General features: G+C 30.6%; 3 protein-coding genes across 5 annotated transcripts; 2 read left to right on the top strand and 1 right to left on the bottom strand.

Annotated features, from left to right (window-relative positions):
- Positions 1 to 3,083: 3,083 nt before the first annotated feature.
- On the top strand, positions 3,084 to 3,548 carry LOC110627340 (agamous-like MADS-box protein AGL103). The gene has a single exon (XM_021773611.2). It carries the CDS (start codon positions 3,084 to 3,086, stop codon positions 3,546 to 3,548), a length of 465 nt encoding a protein of 154 aa, XP_021629303.2.
- A 1,631-nt stretch (positions 3,549 to 5,179) lies between these two features.
- LOC110627338 (endoribonuclease Dicer homolog 2) lies at positions 5,180 to 17,841 on the bottom strand. 3 transcript variants are annotated; one of them, XM_043962264.1, is made up of 23 exons: positions 17,563 to 17,839; positions 17,313 to 17,388; positions 16,958 to 17,135; positions 16,166 to 16,279; positions 15,231 to 15,365; positions 13,507 to 13,591; positions 13,343 to 13,407; positions 12,608 to 12,748; positions 12,392 to 12,520; positions 12,170 to 12,299; positions 11,966 to 12,080; positions 10,979 to 11,174; positions 10,721 to 10,881; positions 10,365 to 10,583; positions 10,007 to 10,233; positions 9,591 to 9,862; positions 9,057 to 9,484; positions 8,848 to 8,951; positions 7,663 to 7,859; positions 6,871 to 7,080; positions 6,259 to 6,669; positions 5,746 to 6,024; positions 5,180 to 5,669 (listed from the first exon to the last, which is right to left on the bottom strand). In XM_043962264.1, exons 2-23 carry the CDS (start codon positions 17,381 to 17,383, stop codon positions 5,322 to 5,324), a joined length of 4,215 nt encoding a protein of 1,404 aa, XP_043818199.1. In that variant the 5' UTR covers positions 17,384 to 17,388; positions 17,563 to 17,839; the 3' UTR covers positions 5,180 to 5,321. The 3 variants fall into 3 exon arrangements, with proteins under 3 accessions (XP_043818199.1, XP_043818200.1, XP_043818201.1); XM_043962265.1 differs by having other exon boundaries at positions 9,057 to 9,391; XM_043962266.1 differs by lacking the exon at positions 5,180 to 5,669 and having other exon boundaries at positions 5,804 to 6,130; positions 17,563 to 17,841.
- A 2,178-nt stretch (positions 17,842 to 20,019) lies between these two features.
- On the top strand, positions 20,020 to 20,499 carry LOC122721363 (agamous-like MADS-box protein AGL103). Its single transcript, XM_043948935.1, has one exon. The coding sequence runs from the start codon at positions 20,020 to 20,022 to the stop codon at positions 20,497 to 20,499; it is 480 nt and encodes a 159-aa protein (XP_043804870.1).
- Positions 20,500 to 24,708: the final 4,209 nt, after the last annotated feature.

Raw genomic sequence — 24,708 nt, 5'->3', positions numbered from 1 at the left:
TCAATTATGTAAATAATACAATATAATTATAATATATTTACTATTTATTTTCATCAATTTATTTAGTAAGTTAATATTTTAATCAATTTAACAAACTTCATGCCAATTAAAAAATAATTACATAATCCATAAAATATTATTATTTAATTAAAAACTATTGTTTTGTCTCTTGTCATACTTAACACTTTTGACTGCCTATTTGGTTTATCTAATAGTTTATAAGCTTTAAACAATTAATTTATTTATTTGATAAATTCTTTAAAAATATGACTGATTGATGATAGTTACTCTTTCTTTCATAATTTTTATCTATTTTTTTATTTTTTTAAAATTATTATACACTCTCCTATTATAATTCTAAACATGATCTTAAAAATATATAAAAACAATTCTGAGCCAAAACTCGACATGTGCATATAAACATAATTGAAAACATAAACATATGCTTAAACTTTCATCAAATACTTCAGTATAATTATCAAAATATGTTTTAATTTGGTTTAAATATAACATAAACTTTAAAATTGTTATATAATAAGATAATGAACAAAAAGATTATAAAAGAAAATTTAGAAAAAATATAATTCTAAACGACAATTTATTACATGTCAACAACTATAACTATTACATCATAATTATATTATAAAAGGTGATTGACCTCTCGAACTTTTTCTGTTCCTACAAATCTGAGGTTAGGGGAAAGAGATAAACTATTAGTTAGGTTTGGAATGTGAGGGAAAAGGGATAAACTACTAAAGTCATAATCATAAATCTGTTTAATAAAACATATGATCATATAAATGCGTCACAACACAGTAACCCTCCATAATTTTAATAGTGTTTGGCCCACAATGGGTGCTCCTCAAAACTTTCTCTTAAATATAACATAATATATTTATAGTGGCAGGGGCATAAAATAGGTCTCGACCTAAACTTTTTCTTAGACTTGGACTTTCATATCTGTCATATATAACATAACATGCAAGTTAGTGGATCATCCAACATTTATCCACAATAATAATTAATTGTGTAATGCATCATATTCGTCGTGAATTCCAATACAAAATAACCTAATCATATACATATGGCGTTCGTAATACATGAACATGCTTAAAACGTTTGATTTTTTTAAAATAATAATTTAGTTTAATTCTACTTATCTCTGACTGACGCAAACCTGACTTTAAAATAATTATCTCACTGCCAGTTTTTACGGTTTTTCAAGTTTGATCCTACACAAATGGACTTAAATGGGGGATCAAATATAATTTTTACAACTTTTAAAACTACCCTGATAAACCCCTAAAAACATATGAGAAAACATGTAGAAAAGAAGCTGAAAAACAGTTGGATAGGAGACTTTCGGTGGCAGGTTGATGGCCTAAAGTACCCCTTACAGATCTGAAAGTTAAAACTCCGAAGGCAAGTTAGACGGCCAAAAGGCAGCCTTCACAAACAGGTTCAGCGATGAAATCTAGGTTATTCTGCAATACAAAATTCGATTATATCTTAGCCAACAGCTCTCAAAATGCACTCAAACTCACATCCAACAACTCACAACCATACATTTACAATTCAAAAACACAAGGAAAAACTTCAACATGCATTCAACAAAACGATCAAATCAAAAAAATTTATTTGACCCTCGAACTTTTTTTTAAACTTAAAACTCAACCCTTGCATGCAATAAAAACACTTAAAACATTTTATAAACTTTTCAAAATTGAAAAGAAAATAAGGGTTTAATTCACCTCTTTGAAGAAGGCACAACATAGTAAGAAAGAATTTGAGTTGTAGAAATAGATGAGCTCTGAAGAGTCTGATGGCCAAAATCCTTGAAAAAACAAACTTCATTTTTCAAAACAAAGGCAAAACTCATGAATTTCTAAGGAATTTATGGAAGAGCAAACTGAAAATTATCAAGAGTGTCTTAGACTCACTTCTGCTCAAAAGAAGAGAAAAAACTCCTCTCACAATCGAGTTGAGGGCTTTTTATAACCGAATCTGCCAACTTGTATTTTATGGTCAAACCTTGATAATTTATTTTTTTTAAACACATTTTAAAATATTTAAAATTTATTTTATAAAAAATTTATTTTACTTTTTTAAAATTTTAAATTTTAATAGAAATTCTATTAAAAAATTAAAGTTTCCGAGTTGGATTTTAACCGGATATCACATTATCTTATTTTCAAAATATTTTTAAAAATATCTTTTAATATTTAATAAAATTTATTATTTTTAAACAGATATAATTAAAATTTTAATAAAAAATATTATATTTTTAAATATATATAAAAAATAATATGATTATTAAAGTTTTAATTATATATAAAAAATAAAATAAAAAAAATATGTGACGGAATAAATATTGGCTACATTTTCAATTAGTTATACTCATCTTTTTTCGTTTTTTTGATAATCATAAAATTCTGTTTTTTATTTAAACCATATCATCTCTTTAATTTTCATTATTTAAAATAGTTTATACCCTAAATTAATTTTATAAATCAATAAATTATTTATATTTACAAAAAAAATAAATGCAAAAATAAGTGAATTGGTCATAATGAGTATTTTTATATGATAAAAATAGTGTGTATATATATATATATATAGATATTTAATATTAAAAATTATATTTAATTTTTTATTTTTAATAATAAAAAAATAATATATGCATATTTATAATTAATAAATAAATAGTATAATATATATGTTACGCAAGCTATGCATCCCTTTTCATAAACGGATTTCGCTTTCCTAATTCTATTGAAATTTTATCTCTCTATCATTTCCAAAATAAAAATAAAATCCTTTTCTCATATAATTTAATATTTAATTTAATTTCCTGAAATTAATTGAGAATTAGGTATATTGAATTGGACGAAAAAATCCTTGGGCTAATCGAAAGCCCATTTTCTATTTATTTTCCATATAATTAGTTTTTATTTCCTTATTAAATGAGAGATGAAAGACCTTCTAAATTCTAATCCTGCATCGTTATATAAATAAATTCTCTTCTCATATTTTACTCTCTAAGCTAAAAAGGGGCCCAAATTCAGAGAATGAACGCAAACGACATGTCGACGTCTCGCAGCAAGGTGATGTTCTGCAAGAGGAAGACAACTTTAAAGAAGAAAGCAGAAGAACTATCTAAGCTATGCGGTGTTCCAGTGTGCCTCATCTGTTTTGAGCCAGATGGGACGAAGATCGATACATGGCCTGAAGATAAGAAGGAGGTTGATGATATTCTCGTCAAATATATATATATACTTAATAAAGATAACATCGATCTACAGTTAGGGTTTATGGACGCAAATAACAAGAATCAAGATTTGGTGGCCAAGGAGGAAAGCTGCGAACACGAAGAGGAGAAGAAGAAAATGTTTGAAACATGGAATACAAGGCTTGATTACTTACCTGAGGAATCTTTACATGATATTTTGAAGTTTCTGGAGCAGAAGGCAGAGATTTTGGAGGAAAGAATAATGCAGATGGCGATGATTAGGGTTTTAGCAGCAAAATCCAACCAATGCATTACATGATCATCTCTTTTGCCTATCTCATCATCGCGGCCACTAGAGTTTCTATGACTACTAATTAATCTAGTTGTTAATTTCTTTCTATTAAATTTTACCCTTTTTTTTCTTTAAATTTGATTTTTATTAATTGTGTTATTATGGTAGTTTAATTATATATACAAATTAAAAAATTATGATAAATTCACAGTGTACATCTTCTTGAGATGGTTAAAAGATTGAAAAGCAGTAAAATCTAATTATTTGATTGATATTGACTTGTATGTAATTTTTCTAAAAAGGTTAAAAAAATATATATATTTGGAGTGCAATACATACTCTTTTAGTTGAAAAAAAAATTATATAAAGGTACACTACAACTTAATCTATTTAATTTAATAAAATATTTATTTTAATCTCTATATTCTTTAAAATTTATAAATTATTGATATTTGAAAAAAAATTATAAATTAAATTCCATTATCAAAATCAGTTAACATACCGTTACTTTTAATAAAAATGATTAAAATACTTTTTAATATATATTTTTATTATAAAATAATATAATCCTAAGATTTTATTAAATTTACAATAAAATTATTATAATGATCGTTTTATTTTATAATTATTTAAAGATAAAATTTTAAAATTGGCTCTAAATCTTTATATTTTACAATTGAATTTGTAAGTAATGTTTTAGAATAAGTTGTTTTAGTTTTATAAATTAATCTCTAAATAATTATAAAATTTATAAATAAATTTCACATTTTATGATGATTCAATTTTTAATATTATTATTATTTATAAAAAAACTTCTTATATTTTTATAAATTAATCTTTAAATATTATAAATATTTGTAAATACATCAGAATATTGAAAATTAAATTAATCTGTATCATATATATATTTTAAGTGAAACTATATTATAGTAAAATAATTGATTCAATTATTTAAGAAAACATATTGAGTGTGGGTTTAATTCTTATTAAAAGCTAGTATTTCTTTATTTAATTGAGAATGGCTTGATTTTAAAAATTGAATTCAAACTATCCAGTTTATCAATTTGAACAAATTAAAACTTGGTCAATTTGCATAGAGTTGATTCAATTATACCAAACAAAAAATTAATATCTTAAATTAAATTAAACTATGCTCTAATTATTAATTAAATCAATTCGACCGATGGATTCGATTTGATTTTTAACAATTATGATTTAATTGATTTTTGTAATCCAATTTTTAACAATCATGTTTGATTGATTTTTTAACTTTATTTTAATTTTTTTTTATAAAATTTAGCGATAAATTAACTTTAATTTTAATATTTTTAATTATTAATTATTAAATTATAAATTTTTAAAAATATAAAAATTAAAAATAAAAATTTTATTAAATCAAAGAGTAAACTATAATTTATCATTAATATAATTATTCGTATCTAATATATTTACATTTAAATTATTCAATTTGTTTATTATATATAACAATAATTTTTTAAAAAATTTGCATTGTATTTAAATTAATTTTTAAAATAATAAAATTGAGTTTGATTCTGAATGAATATTAAATAAATAGAAAATGATTGTATTAATTTTTTTATATATATTACTATTAAGTGAAATTAAATATTTTACTCTCATATGTGTTAAGATTATAATTTAATAAATTAAATATACTTGTGAATTGTGATTATAGAAACAAAAATAGTAAGGAAATTAGTACACAATAATTGACTATTCCGATTTCCCTATTGTTTTTTTTTTTTAAGAATACCAAGTGGGATACCAATCTAACTCGCTCTAGATGTTGAATCTATCTTTCAAGGCCTTCAAAACCTCTTTGGAAGCTAATTTTTTAGCTGTTTTCTTGTCAGCAGCTGAAGATGTGTGTTTAAAAGTTAACCCATGAGCTCCAACCTCAACAGTGACAGATGACGTGCCATTGATGCTGGAAGGGACAGCTTTTCTCTTTTCAAAATGTTGCACTTGACATAATTCATTAAGTTCTCTCACAGGATGCAATTTAAGTGTATCTGGAGTGACCAAAGGCTCCAAAAGCGGCCTTATGCTCTGAAAAACCACCTCTTTGTTGTATCCAGAATCAACAAAAATAGCTCCTGCTAGAGATTCAATCACATCTCCAAGAACCTGTTGGGAAAAAATTGGATACATGTCAAGGCCATTAATATATAACAAACTAAATACAGCAATGCTATCAGCTGACCTTGGGAAAAGAAACTTCGGACTCCCATCCAAAAGTTGATTCCGAAGAATAATTCTCGAGATTTTTTACTGTGACAACTATATCCTGGTGAAGTTTTTGAGATAGATGGAGGATATGTTTATGCAATCCTTTCCTAACAGCTGAAATGGCATAGCAGTCATTGTTGACAGAAGCAGATCTCATGTCAGTTAAAAGTCCCGGCGACAACCCAGGATACTTCCCATACAAATGCACTGTGATAAGGTAGTCTAACACTGAGTCTCCAAGAAATTCCAACCGCTGGGTAACCATTAAAGGCATTACAGCTGAATTTTAGATCGATGATATGTAGAATTTACTAAAAACATCTACAGAAATTCAAGCAATCACTGGAAAGAGAAATTGCCTACAAGAATATATGATAAAGAAACAATATAGATAACCAATTTATACTGAAATAAAAAGCTATTATATTCTATCGCAACACAATAACATAAATGGCAGAAATGTGATCACAACTGGGACTATAAATACCTGATAACATCTTGGAATTTCAGGAAGCATGTAAGAACCATGAGTAAGTGCTTCCAATAAGAGATAATGATTTTTAAAAGAGTAGTTCAACAGCGACTCTAAGCCGTGGATGTTAATGTACTTCTCTGGGTTCACTTTGAATTGTGGCTCATATGGTGTATTAAAAAAATCTACCTTTATGCCTAGCCAATTCAGAAATAGTAAGGCAGCAATTTCACCACCTGCACTGAGGTAGGCACCAATAAGTGCCTCAACAACATCAGCAATAATCTTCCTTTTTAACTTTCTTCTTCCTGTGCTGTATATACTCCTTGTATTGGAGAGAAACTCCAGACTTAATGAATAACTTCCAGAAGTATCACCAGGAATCATCCAGTTTTTAGGATCAAAAGACTCATTGCGGATGAATCCCTGCAATTGAGAAGGATAATTGATGCAGAGTTTTGAATTACTTGGATATTGAAACATAATGCCAGATTATATCTAACAAAGGTATTTCCATAAATTCATTTTTTGATGTCATGCTACAGAAAGTAGAATAATGCATTAGAAGGCATAGGAAGAAAGTTATTGAAGTGGAAAACAAGACCAGTATTTAGAAGAAAAGATTACCGGAAGTTTGCAGTCACATCCTAATTTACAAAGTGTAGCATTACTGATGAGTTTGTCCTTCTTAATACTGAGAAGGCCCTCATGATGACTTTGATATGTTTTGAATAGCTGCTGACTAGCAGCATATTTAAGAAAAGAATCTCCGAGAGTCTCCAGTGATTCCAAATGAAATTTCTCTTGACACTTTTTTGTGGTAATTGCTTCCAAAACCTACCATATAAAGTTGGGTTAGCACAAATCCAAACAAATATTTAAAACGAGACATGAATTAGAGATGGGAGAAAAAAAGAGCGGAAAATAAGCACTGCACTCTACCAAAACTGATTGGCTATCATCTGATCAAGTCAAAATCAAAACCAAGCAGCATATTTTCTACTGAAAATTGCTGGACAAAAAAGCAATCAATAAAACATAAAAATATCTTATATTAAATCATACATAAATATCCCTAAGTATTAAGCATCTCCTATAGCATTGCTAGAATGGAAATCATACATAAATATCTTTTATGCATGTGCCACACAGATACCCAACTAAGGAAACACAATAATCTGTCTTGGCTGCATTGGCTAAAGTACAGTAATAGTGTAACAACTTTACATCTTATATTATAGATGCATTTGCAATTAAAAGATTGTGGAATGTGGAGCTGTAGCACAAATATGATATTTTCATAGTGCATCTCTTTTCGTAGATAATATAAATACTGTTCCAGTAGAGTATAGCAGCTGTGAAGAATTTGTTTGGCAGGGATTAAGGCTTATTTCAAATCTGGTGAAGCAGAACAAATACCTTCATTGTTGGAATATAGACATTTTGCATGCAATGATCCGAAAGCATCTTTTTCAAGTTGACAGCAATGAGCAAAGACTCCAGTCGATGCATGATTGATGGAACAAATGTAAACGAGTAGAAAGTACTTAGGGATATAGGTGACATTTTAATGCAACAGAGTTCAGGGGGCAACTCAACAAATGCATTTTGTGAATCTGCAGCAAGAAAAAACAAAATAATAAAAACAATTACAGTATAATGATAAAAACAAAATAGTAGGTGGGCATATCTAAGAAAATAGAACTCGAATTGCCGTTGCTTTTGGGGAAGGAATATTATTTAAGAAAGAAATTGTGAATGCTATTTAAGAATGAAATTGAAATACTAACAAAAGAGGTTTATTTTGAACACTGAATTTGGACAACAAAAGGTTATGTTCTCATTTTTTATCAGTTACAAAATTTATTTATGTAGTTTGAACTAAAACTTTTTCTTATTGAATATATTCAAAGTTAAAAGTTCAAATCCTTATATTAATATTGCCTACCCAAAAGCAACCTTAAGGGCCTGCTTGCAGCTCCACAAGTGAAACACCAAATTGAATGTAACCAGCAATAACAGGTATTTTTACCACTCTGACATCAATAGAAAGACCAACAACTAACAGACCTAAGGCAGTTTGTTAAATCTTTTGCTCAAAATATCAAGGAAAACCAAAAACAAGAGGAAAACACAATTGAGCCTGATATATATTATAGATAACAAGAAAAACAGGACTCAACTTTCTCCTGAGTTTTCTAGGAAGAAAACACTTAAAGATCACAACACTGGATGATACTCTAAAACTTAAAATAAATGATAACTGAATGAGAAAATATAAATGCTAGATCGTCAATTGCAGATGAATGAAAAAATATTAGGCCCAAGGAAGCAGTTGAGAAGTGCTCAATTGCAGATAATTTTTATTTTCAGATAAGGGCAGAGAAGAAGAGCAAACAACTGAAAACATAGTTGAAATCTTTGAATAAATAGTTTGCTTCTCCCCCTGGGACAATATTGAGTATGACACTGAAAATCCACATCTGCACACAGGTGCTAGGTTCATAGCCAAAAAGATGAAGTGAGAATATAAGATCATTACATAATCATCATGCACATTTTCCTCATATTAATAAGATAAGTGACAAAATGAAATTATAAAACCTTTCCCCTTGTGCTGTCTGCATCCATGAAGGTGATTCTGCAATGAAAAAATATGTCGTCCGCTAAGAAGTAATTCTTGATCAAAAATCAGATCGATGTTATGCCTGAAATATCATGTTAGATTGGCAACAAAAACCAAAATTTAACTAAAAATGAAAACAAAAATACAGAAAAGGAGGGAAATATCATAAGGGAATAAAAGTACTGACTTATTTTTGTAATACTCCTTGTAAGTTATATAATCTCCATTCTTCAACTTCAAAAGTGACCGTCCATCCAAATGGTCAAATACGGCTCTAATGCAATAGACTTTTCCATTATGTGGTGTGGAGACTAAAGAGTTCTCAAGCATGCATTTGCACAGCTGACCATTTTTTGTCCACATAATACGTGCAGATTCCTTCAAAGGACACTTCACATGATCCTCCCATGCATTTTCATAAGAGAAGAGTACAGACACAACAGAGTTCCAGTCAATTGCAGGTTTCTGGCATGACCCCATGGATGGAAGCAGGAAATAATCAATTTCATGGTCTTTCCTCAGCTGCAAACCATTTATAATCTCTTCCAATTCATTTACATTATCATACATAAGAACTTTGGCAAGAGCAATCAAAAACTTCCTACATATAAGGACCTGGCAATGTAAACCAGAAAAGGAAAACCAAGAAGATAGAAATAAGATTGGAATACTTTACAATTCGATAGTATCCCCCTAACCAAAAAGAAGAAAGCTTGCTTACCAATTCTGGAGTAAGATCAAGCTCTCCAATATACTTTAATTTCATAGTCACTAGTCCTCTATCAACTTCTAAGTCAAAATCCAGACTTGAGATATCTGATTCCAGTTCACTTCCCATGACAAGTATAATATTACATACAGGAATGTCAGAATCAAAATTCTCATTTAATTCAATTAAGTAGCAGTAGTATGTTCCTTTTGACTCCTTTGAACCTTGGCTGACCAGCTCAGGTGGGAAGTACAAAGGGTGTTCATCATCATAAGGAACTTTCCCTGTGCAATTGACAATGGTAAAAGTATTAACATAAAACAATTCTCAGTATGATAACAATCAATCAAAAGAAAACTGAGAGAATACAGAAAAAAAAATGAAATATTTCTCGAAAGCATAAGAGACAAACTAAATATAGCAATTACCAATTTCTTGAGCAACAGCTTCTTCCATAACAATATCAGGAACAAGATAATCAGTCAAAGCACCAATCTTGTGCAGTTGCTTGCATGCTTCAAGGCAAGCTTTCTGTTTTAAAGTTTTAACATTTCCTTGTAAACTAATATTCTCTATAGGACAACTCTTAGGTAGATGCAATGTGCAAATCTCCCTCTCCTTGATGATAACACACCTTGGGGCAGGTTTAAAATACCTAAAGAACATACACGCATTTGTAACTCAATAAGTTAAATAATTTATCAAACAAAATTAAGAATAATAATTAAGTTTAATTATTAATGAAGAGCCTAGTGACATTAGCAGTGAAGAGCACTAGTGACTAACCCATCAGACGGAAGTCGAGAGCAATAGAAATATATCAAACTGACACTAGAGGTCAGAGTCACAACTGCTCCAGTGCTTTCAATGCAATAAAACTCATCATCATGTAATTCGAACTTAAGAGGTGAACAGGGAACAGAGGCGTGGCGTATGGCCTCCTTTCTCATTATATGACCACTAGAAAGATAGTTCTGCAGTCGAGAACATGTAGAACGATCCCCACTACAAAGATCAAAGGACTTTATAAATAGATAAATTTTAAATGTAGTCAACAAGAAAAGGAAGAATCTAGAGATTTATAATTTGCAGGTCTAGAATTAGAAACTTGACATTCATAAAGAATGCCAGCGGCAAGTTACCTCTTCACCATTAACAAATAGTCCGAATTGCGCATCCTAGCACGACCTCGGGACTGTATGAAACTGCTAACTGTAGCTGAAGGATCAAATCTAACCACCAAGTTGCAATTTGGTACGTCTAAGCCTTCCTCAAGAATTGAGGTCGCAACGACTATATTTACCTGTTTCATCACCCAAGTAGTATTGTCTTTCGCACCCGAAAAGAAAAAAGAAACGTATTAAACAGTTTATTGTGGACGTGATAAGACACTGATATACCTTGCCTTTACGAAATTCTTCCACAATTTCATTCTGTGTTTTCCTTGTCTGTGTTTGCAACCCTAAGTTATTTCCTGCTATATATTCACTCTTCCAGCCATTATATCTTGGAAGCAGCTCATTGAGAAGAGAGTTAAGGACAATGGCTGTGATGACCCTTTCCACAAAAACTATGCATCTTATGTCCTTTAAATCTCTGCATTTAAATAAATATGTAACCCATCAGCTCAAAATAATTAATAATTGAACCAACAAATAAAACATCTAAATTGGATTTATTTGCAACATTTTGGACCCCAGTGGCAACTAACTGCAATGAACAATATAAATATACAATACTCATTGTCTCAGGTCAAATTATCTCATAAGCATAAAGTTTGAAACATTTAAGACCAATTAAATAAACAGAAAATGGAAAACCTTCATGTAAGCTCATGACCAAAGGATATGAATTAAACTCACATCATCCATAACTGATAATCAAATATAAATGACCTTTCTTTCTTTAACATGCTGATACTTAAGGTGAATGGTTGACATGTCACCGTGAAAAATTTAACTGGATGAATTTAATGATGTATATAAACAAATTTCATCAACTTAATTTAATAAAACAGAACTTTGAAATTACTATAGAAAGGGGACGTATAAAAACTAACAGCCTACTAGACTCCATCCCAACTTGAGACAATGCAACAAATTGTGAGTATATCCCATTACTTTGTTCCGCATGAATCGCTTATGATTTTCCACTTGTCTTTCATCTTTACTTCTTTCAAGTGATTTACCAGAAAAAGTGCATTCAATTTGAAATAATATGTGAACCATAAACTACAATAGTATTTAGGTACAATTTTGGTGGATTACAATGATTTGACAATGGAAAACTTTATGAATCTTACAATAAACATATAAATAGTACTAAGGGAGATCGAAAAAGAATTAAGCATATTTGACATGGATAATTGAATGCGCATACAAATTAACCTGTATTCAAGAAGTGAATCAATGAGGCAAAATATTTTTGAAGTCAAAAGCCCAGCATCTGCATCAATTTTAGCATTATCACCAATAGACCATTTTGGACCTAGATGTTCAATAGCTGAAGGAAGAAAAGAAAATCTGTAAGAGAATAGTCACTAATTTAATTATCTAGATCCCCACTAGTTATATCAAAGTAAAAATAAATACCAGTTTTAATACAATTATCAAATTCCTGTGAGGCTACAAGACTGAACTCTTTAACAATATTCTCCCCAAACACATCCAATTTATCCCATGAAGGAAAGTTACTTCCACGACAAGATAAGATCTGTGCAGCCTGTTAGAGAATGTAAACTAAATTATGCCGGTCATACTGATAACATTGTAGTCATGCCAACTGATTATTGTACTCTAGAGACCAAAGAATACCTTAAAAGCCAGCCAAACACCAAGTTCAGCCAAACAATATATCAATGTAGAATGCACCTTTGTTAAGTTCTTGATTGTAGATTCCACCATAGAATCAGTGAGATCCATTTGCTTCAATTTGTATTCACACTAGAAAGTCATACACTCCTTTTCAATAAGTTTGATGAATAAACCAATTTTACAATATGTCACTGAATCCAAACAACAAAGCCACACCTTTGCTTTCAAAATCTTCAACTTTTCTGCCAAACTCACATATAAATCACATGGGATGTCCATGTGATTGTAACATTTAAACTTTGGGGTTGAAAATGGTAAAAACTCCATGAGTACAGATTCACTAACACATGTATACACCTTCAAAATAAAAACAATAATAGAACAAATTATTTATAGATTAATCCAAAACAAATTATATGAAAAAACAACATAATGGTCAATACACGTAGAACTGGTTTATCAGATTTTTTTCCCTCATGAAGTTGAGGGGGACAGAATTATTCTTGCAGCTCACGAATGCCACAAAAAAAAAGGGGGAAGCCTATTTCTATTTGTTGGGTCCAATATATAGCCACAAAGGTAGGCCCAATAAATTAACCTCACATGGAAGAGATCGTTTTAATGGCTATGCTCAGGATATATTTTTCCAAAAACACAAATCACTGCTATTAATTTAGACTCCAAAATTTTCATCACCATAAAAGTTATTAAATGCTCAAAAAATAAAAGATAGAATTTACTATGGGTAGAAAAAAAAAATAGGGAAGGGAATTATCATTTGAGAACAGAGGGAGAATCACAACGCATCTTGAATAAAATATCTTATTGACAATCAGTCTGTGTATCAGTCCATATATAAATCATGAACTAAACAAATCAATTTAATTAAGGTATCATTAACCTAAATGACTCTGTGCAGGAAACCTAACAAGGGGAGGGAGGAAAAATAACCTTTGAGTGCATCATATTCTCAAGCTCACAAATCTCTTGCCAATAAGCCTGTTCTGAGTTTGCACCTAGACGATGAAAAAAAGGTCAAAATTTAAAAGTGCCATACTTGACAAGTGATATAAAATGTAAACAGTGTCAAATAATTATATGTAGCAAAAGCATACCCTTTGATTTAATTAGAGAAGCTGTCATTCCAAATATCCTTGGAAGATTAAAATTACCACAGCTTAACTGGCGGTGATAGAATTCCTACAGATGTAGTCAATTAAATAACTGGATATTAGTTCCAGACACAAGCAACAATAAGTTGCTTCTAATTGAGAAGGAAGCATCAATCTTCAGATGGCACAAAGTAAAAAGTATCAGTAACTTTGAATGAGTTATAAGTTCCAATTTTTAGGCAGCAAGAATACCATTACGTTCAATACATAAGAACTTTGAGAAAACCATGAAATGGAAATATATCAATTATTATTATTACAGCCTAGATTAGTGTGAGTGTGTGATATTTATGCATGCATGTTCATATTTTCTTCTAAATTTCTTTTAGCTAGAAAATGGCTTTCATTTGCTTATAGGAATCTGCAAAAAAGCATGCATTTGGATACTCACGACAATGGATAAATTCCTAACAAGCAAATATTGATTTCTTTTTCATTTCTCTTCCTACTTACAACCTTTTGATAAGATCTTAACAATATTTCATTAATCCAGACCAAAGTCACTACCTTGTCACTACCTTCCTCACACCACTTGCAGACAGGGGGGAACGCCTACAAGGGTGGAGGCACAACACAGGGACTCGATAGGCCTACGGTGGCCAGCTGGACCCAGTCCTCACTGGTGGCCAACTAGTCACTCCCCCCTAAAGAGCCTTTAGGACAAGTTGAACTGTGGCAGGAGGAGACATCAATATGTCAGAGGTGACACCCCCCTTAATAAATACATGAAAATGAATTACAAGGGATTGACATAACACTTTTGATACTACTCTTTTATACTAATTTCTACCCATCTTGTTTCTGAAAAATCCCATGTTGGGAAAATTACATTTTAAATATATCAATTGTTATTATTACAGCCTAGATTAGTGTGAGTGTGTGACATTTATGCATGCATATTCATATTTTCTTCTAAATTTCTTTTAGCTAGAAAATGGCTTTCATTTGCTTATAAGAATCTGCAAAAGAGCATGCATTTGGATACTCACGACAATGGATAAATTCCTAACAAGCAAATATTGATTTCTTTTTCATTTCTCTTCCTACTTACAACCTTTTGATAAGATCTTAACAATATTTCATTAATCCAGACCAAAGTCACTACCTTGTCACTATAGGAAAAAAGGAAAAGGGACAAAAATATGCAGCTCCTAGATCAGCCAGGGAGGACAAAATAGCAAATTCAGAACTCCAGAGCATAAAAAACAGATCAATCAGCATGCTTCCACCATATATCCAACATAACTTCTCACAATTAGGTAAAGTTTCCAAACTGAATACTCTACATGCTTTCTTGCATATCAATGCGCATAAGATAAACACTCATGCAAAACAGCTAACAAAATCATCTGCTACAAAAATTATCCTTATTGAACAAATGTTTCACTTTATTCCAAATTAAGTTGAAAATGAAGAAGAATCATGCTAAAAACCAATCATATTTTATATAACATAATGGAGAGGCAACTGGAGAACAATTTTTTATTGGAGCAGGTGACTTCGTAATAACAGTAATGAATCTCTCCCTGGGAGGATAGGGTGAAAAAGAAAATATACCATCACAAGGAAATTATTAGTTAATCACAGTGAATCATTATGTCTGATAAAAAAATAAAAGACACACATGCATATGCACAAAGAGAGAAAGAGAGAAAGAGAGAACTCACTGTCAAAATACAAGCATAAGGGTGATTATCCCTTGCGTGATGGCATTCATCAAATATCAAAACCTTTATCAAGTCTAACTTCAAAAAGCAATGCTTCAAGCCATTGAGCAAAATCTGAGGTGTCATCACAAGCACCTGAAAATGTATTAAATTAAAAAATGTCGGTTCTAGTATATATACCACTCAAAGGCAATGTTACAAATTATACAAGTTGCCGTCAAAACGAGGACCATATCGCAAGCATGTAGTCATTAACCACTTCCCAAATAGAACTCACAATATGACAATAATATTTATATTAAAATTTAAATAAAATTAGAATCAACAACCATCACAATTTCTTGAAGTAGAGGTGTAACTAGATATTATAAAAAGAGGACTAAAGGTTTTTAAGAAGTCTTAGTATAGACTATATGGCTCGCTTTGCTGAATGAATTATGAATGATTCCATGTTCTAAAAGCCCAAAGTACATATATGAAATAACTGGAGCATAGTCACAAATTATCCACATAGAAGCAGTAAAAGAGATACTATGAAGATTATAACCATGTGATTTATGTATAACCCACACCCAGCACTAATCATCCATAACAATCATCAGCAACCCAATCAATAACTTTAAAAACATTATTTAGAACTGTTTTTGACAGTTATAGCACATCATATGTCTGAACTGGATTTCAGATAACACAAACAGTAGCCTGGTTGACAAGAGATTTGGAAGGAATGAGACTTTAGAACCAAGAAATTGTCCAATAGGACAAAATCAAAGATAGAAAAGTACAGGGCATATCCAAAGCAAATCATTACATAGGAAAAGAGAAAAATCCAATCCAAGACGACAGAATCAATGTTTGAGGTTCCCAACTCCCAAGTCAAATACTAGCATTGCTCCCCAGGTTAATTGGTATAATATAAATCTAGAAAACACTACCTCATGTTTTTCCAAATGTTCCTCCCAAGTAGCAGCATCCCAGAAGTCAACTCCCATTTCTCCCCAGTACTTACCTACGACGAGGTCAGTGTGCATTTCCACAGCTTCGGCTTGCTAGTAATTATTAAACACAGAAGAACAAAATTGATTAAGAGTGAGAATAAATTACTCTTTCAAAATTTAGATTCAGCAATCGTGCCTCACTTCCCAATCTAAAACTGCCATAGAATTTGTACAGGCAACATGGTTCAGTGTTTTTTTACTTGTTAGTTATACATTTATCTATTGGCATACAATTCTGTACAGGAGGGTGTTCTTTTTTTTTTTCTTTCTTTCTTTCTTTTCGTCCCTTCAGTATTCCCTACCAACATAAAATGTGTCCAACTTCGCCCCCAGTAACCAAAATACAATAGAAAATGTAAGTGCTTTTATACCTGAAAATTCAACCAATTTCAATAAATTGTTAAAAACAAGCTTCTATTTTCAAAATTTACTTAAGCACAATATCTAGCATTTTCAAAACCACGTATTAGAACTCTTTGAAATTGGAAATTTCCATCTTCAGTACCTGACCTAACAAATCTAGCAACTTCAAACCATCGTTCTAGCAGCACAAATTATCAAATTTGAATAAGAAGTGAAATCACTAAAAGGTTCTTCTTCAACACCCACGTCTACCTTCTGAGAGACAATTATACAGTTAAGCATAAAGGATGTATGTTTGACAACCTAAGACATTTATGTGGAAAAACCGAAAAGAGAGAGAGAGAGAGGCAAGCAAATTTAGCATACTTGTTGGACCAGAACAACACGGGGAACCAAGAAAACAGCAATGGAAGGTGAAGGCTTGCGAATAAGATATGCATAACTACGCAGAAGCATAATGGCAACGAGAGTCTTGCCGGAACCAGTCTCCAAGAACAGCACCGTGTTCTGCTCTAATGCCTTCTCCAGTGCCTCTAGTTGATAGCTGCAAAGACTCAACATAATTAACGCCTCAAACCAATATATATGAACCTGATCAAATAAAAAAGGCCAGAATTGCAAGGATACAGCAATCAGAGGCGAAATAATCTTTCTTTTCTATGTTGCTTATATCGATGGCATTCAATAATGGATAATTAGAAAGACAAACAATGAATTTTACCTTCTAGCAAATGGTAGTGGATCTGCAGCAAGTTGCTGGGTATCATCGATGTCCATGTAAACAGGTTCCATGGCAGCTGAATGATCAACGAACACGGCATTAATGAAAATTCAAACAACCGAACCAACGTAAAACCAAACCAATTTCTCTCTCCCCAACCGGAGAAGGAAAGAAAGAAAACTGATAATCAAATTAAAATTGAAAATCAATGTCAGAAAAGATGATCAAGAAGTGCACAACATAAACCCACCAAGAGATTCGATTAATGGGAAGATCAGAAAGCTTGAAACTCAAAATTGCAGTGATCACTGATCAGTGAGGGAGCAATGTCTTTGATTGTTTATGGTTATGGTGAGTTCATATAGTGAGAAAGAGGAGTACACAGGAAGCAAGTGATGGGAAGCAACAATGAAAGAGGGTAGTGGGGTATTCAGTTCAACTTAGCAAAGAAGGAGCTTGAACTTGAAGTGGACCGTCAGGGGAGACAGAGTGACGAGAATAATACAGAAAGGACGGAAACTAAGTAGACTATCATAGTAGGAAAAAGAAAAAGAGAGGAAAAAAAAAAGAAAAGAAGTATTTTTTTCCAATCTCTCCCTCTCATTCAATGTGGAGATATGATTTGAAATACTAATGGCACAATGCAAATTTTATTTAATTATTTTTTATTTAAATTATTTTAGAAATTTTAATTTGAGTTTAATTATTTAAAAGTTAAATATATTGAAAAATAATTAATTTAATTTAAAATAATTGAACTAAATTAAGAAGCTTAGAGTAAATAAAAAATTAAAAAAATATATGGATTAATCTAGCAAAAAATATATGGATAAAAGTTAAAACCCCAAGTTATAAATTTTCAAGAGTAATATATATATATATATATATATTGAAATTAAAAGTAAAAAATAATTAAAAGGAAAAATAGTGGATACACAAAACCTTTGCCACGTGGGTGTGGATTCCGCTAGTTTCCTTCGTCGTTGAGGATTGAACAGATGTGATTAATTTATGATCAAAAGACAGCCTTCACATACAGGTTCAGCGAAGAATCCTAGGTTCTTATACAATATAAAATTTTATTTTATTTTAGTCGATAATCTTCAAAATATACTCAAATTCACGTGCAATAACTCACAACCATACATTTAAACAATCATATATTTACAATTAAAAAACACAAGGAAACACTTAAAACTAACTTAAAACTTAAACTCACGTGCAACAACTCACAATCATATATTTACAACTCAAAAACACAAGGAAATACTTAGAACTAACTTAAACTTCAACCTGCATTCAACAGAACCATCAAATCAAATAAACTCATCCTACCCTTGAATTTTTCTTTAAACTTAAAATTCAACCATTTACATGTAATGAAAACGCTTAAAACAATTTATAAACTTCTCAAAATCAAAAAGAAAATAAGAGTCCAACTCACCTTTTTGGAGAAAGCACAACACAATAGGAAAGAATTTGAGGCGGAGAAAAGGATTAGTGCCGAAGAGTCTCATGGCCAAAATCCTTGAAAAAACAAACTTAATTCTTCAAAATAAAAGCAAAACTCATAAATTTCTAAGGAAATTATAGAAGAGCAAAGTGAAATTTATCAATAGTGTCTTAAACTCACTTATATTCAAAAGAAGAGAAAAAATTTATCTGATAATCAAGTTGAGGGCTTTTTATTACTGAATCTGGAAACTTTGATAATTTTAAAATTTATTTTCAAAATATATATTTTAAAATGTTTAAAATTCATTTTACAAAAAATTTATTTTATCTTTTTAAACTCTTCGATTTCAAAATTTTAAATTTCAACCGAAATACTATTGAAAAATTAAAATTTTATATTATTTTATTTTCAAAAAGTTTTTAAAAATATTTTTTAATACTTAATAAAATTTATTATATTTTAAAATAGATATAATTAAAAATTTAATAAAAAATATTATATTTTTAAATATATATAAAAAAATAAAATAAAAAAAAATTATGTGAAGGAGTAAATATTGGCTACATTTTCTATTAGTTATACTTCAACTTTTTTTCGTTTTTTGATAATCATAAAATTCTTTCTTTTTATTTAAACCATATCATCTCTTTAATTTTCATTATTTAAAATATTTTATACCCTAAATTAATTTTATAAATCGATAAATTATTTATATTTTATAAAATAAGTGAATTGGTCATAATGAGTATTTTTATATGATAAAAATAGTGCATATATATGTATGGATATTTAATATTAAAAATTATATTTAAATTTAAATTTTTGAATAATAAAAAATAATATATGTATATTTATAATTAATAAATAAATAGTATAATATATATATTACGCAAGCTATGCATCTCTTTTCATAAACGGATTTCGCTTTCCTAATTCTATTGAAATTTTATCTCTCTATCATTTCCAAAATAAAAATAAAATCTTTTTTCTCATATAATTTAATATTTAATTTAATTTCCTGAAATTAATTGAGAATTAGGTAAATTGAATTGGACGAAAAAAATCCTTGGGCTAAACGAAAGCCCATTTTCTATTTATTTTCCATATAATTAGTTTTTATTTCCTTATTAAATGAGAGATGAAAGACCTTCTAAATTCTAATCCTGCATCGTTATATAAATAAATTCTCTTCTCATATTTTACTCTCTAAGCTAAAAAGGGGCCCAAATTCAGAGAATGAACGCAAACGACATGTCGACGTCTCGCAGCAAGGTGATGTTCTGCAAGAGGAAGACAACTTTAAAGAAGAAAGCAGAAGAACTATCTAAGCTGTGCGGTGTTCCAGTATGCCTCATCTGTTTTGAGCCAGATGGGACGAAGATCGATACGTGGCCTGAAGATAAGAAGGAGGTTGGTGATATTCTCGTCAAATATATATATATACTTAATAAAGATAACATCGATCTACAGCTAGGGTTTATGGACGCAAATAACAAGAATCAAGATTTGGTGGCCAAGGAGGAAAGCTGCAAACACGAAGAGGAGAAGAAGAAGAAGAAGAAGAAGAGAGTGTTTGAAACATGGAATACAAGGCTTGATTACTTACCTGAGGAATGTTTACATGATATTTTGAAGTTTCTGGAGCGGAAGGCAGAGAATTTGGAGGAAAGAATAATGCAGATGGCGATGATTAGGGTTTTAGCAGCAAAATCCAACCAATGCATTACATGATCATCTCATAGCAGTTTTGCCTATCTCATCATCGTGGCCACTAGAGTTTCTATGACTACTAATTAATCTAGTTGTTAATTTCCTTCTAATAAATTTTACTCTTTTTTTCTTTAAATTTGATTTTTTTTTTATCTGCAGTTTATTTTTTATTTTTTTTGAAATGGTATCTGCACTTTATTAATTGTGTTATTACGGTAGTTTAATTATATATACAAATTAAAAAATTAAGATAAATTCACAGTGTACATAATGGTTAAAAGATTGAAAAGCAGTAAAATCCAATTATTTGATTGATATTGACTTGTATGTAATTTCTCTAAAAATGTTTTAAAAAATGATATAAATAATTATTTAAATCTCTCCATATTTATCAATATTTAATTTTTCATTTTTAATTATATCAGATTAATTTTTAAAATTTAATTTCATAATAAATAAAATAATTTGACGTATGAATTTTGTCTTTAAATAAAAAATATGAATTTGTGATTGTTATTTTTTTAATGAGTTTTAAGTTACATTTGAATAAAAAGGCATGCAATTATATAAATTTAAAAATGATATAAATAATTATTCAATCAAATTATATTCTCTCTTATTTTTTTTTATTAGATTGTTATAATTTCTCACCTTGGAACAGAAAGAGAAAGAGAAAGAGAAAGTGAAAATATAAATATGTCCTATGTAGATAGATAATAATAAGATTTAAATATAATGTAATAGAGATTAATAAGAACTAACATATATTTATCATAAAAATAAATAGTTAGAATAAATTTAAAATAAGTAAAAAATTATTCAATAAAAACATCGAGAAAGTGAAAAATAAAAAACAAAAATAGTTAATTTCTTCCTTTCTAAATATAAGACAATTTTTGTATGATTGATTTAGATAATAAAATTTCCATTCTCTATAAGTTTTCAGGTAAATACTTTTACCATTTTATTTTGTAAATCGTGGATCTTCAAGATTAATGGGTATTATTGTTTTTATTGGATATCAGATTAATATATATTTTATTGATTTAAGATTTAATAGAGATATAAATTATAGTTAAGAAAAATAAGTTAGGAGCTTATTCATGATGTTTTCTCTTATATAAAGTAATAAGTAACATTAAAATAAAAATAACATTAACTCAATTTAATAATATAATAAAAATTTAGATAGGAAAATTTTCAAATAGAAATTATAACTACAAAAAATATAAATTGTAGAGAATTACTTTCTTTAGATTGTAAAATTATCTTCAAATTGTAGATTAACCTGAATTGATGATGAATTTTGAATCTTAATTTTAATATTATATTTATCTTAGAATAATGGTGAAATTGTAATGAAAATAACCTCTTAATATAAATACATTAGTTGAATTCAATTTGAATTAGGATTGATTATTAAAATTCAATTTAAATAGTTTTAAACTAATTACAGTTTATTTATGATATTACTTCCTAAATAATAAGATCATAGTTTATTTATGATACTACTTCCTAAGTAATAATTAGCATTAATTGAAAATAAAATTAAAATTAAGTTAACTCAATTTAATAATAAAATAAAAATCTAAGTATAAGAGTATTTACAAATAAAAATTATAATTTTATTTAAAACTCAAATTAATTAGCCGATAAAAAAAATAAAGTTACTTTCTTCAAATCGTGAATAATAATGCTTGAATTTTAATTTAATTTATATTAAAATAATAGTAAAAGTAATGAAATAGTATTTCAGTATAGATTATGAATCTAAATTTTATATGAAATAGGATTTCTTAATTCAATATAGAATAAATTATTTATACTATTCTGGCATAGGATGTAACGAGCCGGAAATAGGACCGCTACCGGCGTTAGGATCTAGATCGGCTTAAGGCCGCCGGGACCCGTAGCAAGCCTAACATACATCCTGATACCTGCTAAAATTCCATACATGATCAAAACATTAACATAAAAACTTAAACATTCGATGTATACACCAAGCTTGACCTGTATGCAACATAACTGAAAACATAAAAAAACCCTACTAGAGCCCTCATCAAACGTTCTAACTGGGTAAACATAACATACATCTAGCATGGATCACATCCGATGAACCAAAACCTAACCTGTGCATGCATCCAAAATATAAACATAAAACCTCCACTAGAGTCCTCATCAAATACTCTAGCGTGGTAAACAACACATGCCACAAGTTCGGTTCACACACAACTCAACACTAAAACATTACATACATCATATACTAAAAGGGACTAACCAAGTCTTAGAGCCAAGCACAATACTAATCCATAAACATAACTCTACTTTACGTTACATTACATTATCTTACAATACATTAAGTCAATTTACATTACATGTCCACAATAACATACTAATCTATTACATAAGCATGACATTTACCCTTGACGTCTTCCTGGACTACCTCTGACCTGCAAACCTGGGGGTTAGGGGAAAAGGGTGAGCTAAAAAGCACAGTGAGCAGAACATGGAAAATACTAGTAAATCATATGCTATCATGGAATGCATCACAGCACAAACATTTCACATCACGAATGGACATGACCACCAAAACTGTAACGACCCGAAAATCGGACCGCTACAGGCGCTAGGATCCAGGTCGGCTTAAGGCCGCCGGGACCCGTAGCAAGCCTGACATGTAACCTGTAAACCTGTTTGATCCCATACATGATCAACAAACATACATAAAAATTAAAACTTTTCTTTTCATCATACACCAAACTCAACCTGTGCATGCACTATACATAGCATAATCATAAGCATTAATCCCTCTGTGGGATCTCATCATTACCCCAATGGGTAATATAACCTGTGTTGAGCTGGTTTACATAAACATTATAGATCATGTATTAAAGGGATACCATACACATAGGGTCAAGCACAACCTCTAATCCTCAATATCATTACATAACATAACTAATCATAACATTACATCATCTTACAAATTGTCATGTCCACTTTCTATCTATTACAAATACATGACTTTACTCTTCTTGACTTCCCTGTCTAGCCCGTACCTGCAATCCTAGGGGATTAGGGAAAGGGGTGAGCTACTAGAGCCCAGTGAGCAGAATAATAAAAACATTTAAATCATATGCCATAATGGAATACAACACGCCACAAACAAATCACATCTCGGATGGTATTGTCACCAATAGTCCTCTACATTCCAAAGTGCCGGGACGTAGAATGGGTCAACCGGTCTTTCTCTTAACATAACATAACATAACATTCCAATGTGCCAGGGACGTAGAATGGGTACAACCTGGACTTTCTCTTACATCGTGCCAGGGACGTAGAATGGGTACAACCTGGACTTCCATACCGTATCATGCCGTAACATCATCATATCATATGAGGACTAAAGGATCATCCAATGACCAATCCACATCAACATCATAAATGCAATGCAACATATTTGTGAATTCTAATGCAAACAACCTAATTCATCATATGGCATTCATAATGCATGAACATGCTCAAAACTTGTAATTTATTTGCTTTAGATCATAAAGGTTTATTCTACTCACCTCTGGCTAGCTCTGACAATGACTGAAGCAGCTGACTCACTGCTGGGGTCCTCGGTTCCTCGGGTCCGAACCTACACAGGTGGACTCAAATGAGGGACCAAACAACTAGAACATAACTCTAAAAACATCCCCCAAAAACCCCCCTAAAACACCTCAAAACAATCATGCAAATACATGCAAAGGAAGGCTGAACAGGGCACTTTTGGCGGCAGGTTCGGCGGCCGAAATTCCCTCCAGAGCCGAAAGTCAGGCAGGTTCGGCGGCACCTTCGGCGACCGAAACTCCCAGACAGAGACGAAACTCATGGATGTTCGGCGGCACTTTCGGCGGCCGAAACTCCCAGACAGAGGCGAAAGTCCTCTTTCGGGGGCAAGCTTCGGCAGCCGAATGCTGCCTCCACAAGAGGGTTCGGCGGCCGAAAGTCCTTTCGGCTGCCGAACCTGGTTTCTCCCAAAGGGCAGAAACTTGGTTCAAACATGCATAAACGCCTCCAACTCAAACCATCATGCATCTAGCTCAACCAAAACATGCATATAAGCTCCTAGGGGCCTCAAACTATCTTAAACCCCAACTATAACACACAACAACAACACAATCCAAGCCACATTGTACATAAACTCAAAAATCATCAAAGTTCACTAAAAACCTACACATGCATTTC

Source organism: Manihot esculenta, chromosome 12, assembly GCF_001659605.2.
Source record: "Manihot esculenta cultivar AM560-2 chromosome 12, M.esculenta_v8, whole genome shotgun sequence".
In the NCBI taxonomy this organism is placed as follows: Eukaryota; Viridiplantae; Streptophyta; class Magnoliopsida; order Malpighiales; family Euphorbiaceae; genus Manihot; species Manihot esculenta.
The sequence above is the reverse complement of the archived record's forward strand: the minus strand, read 5'-3'. Positions and strand labels throughout refer to the sequence as shown.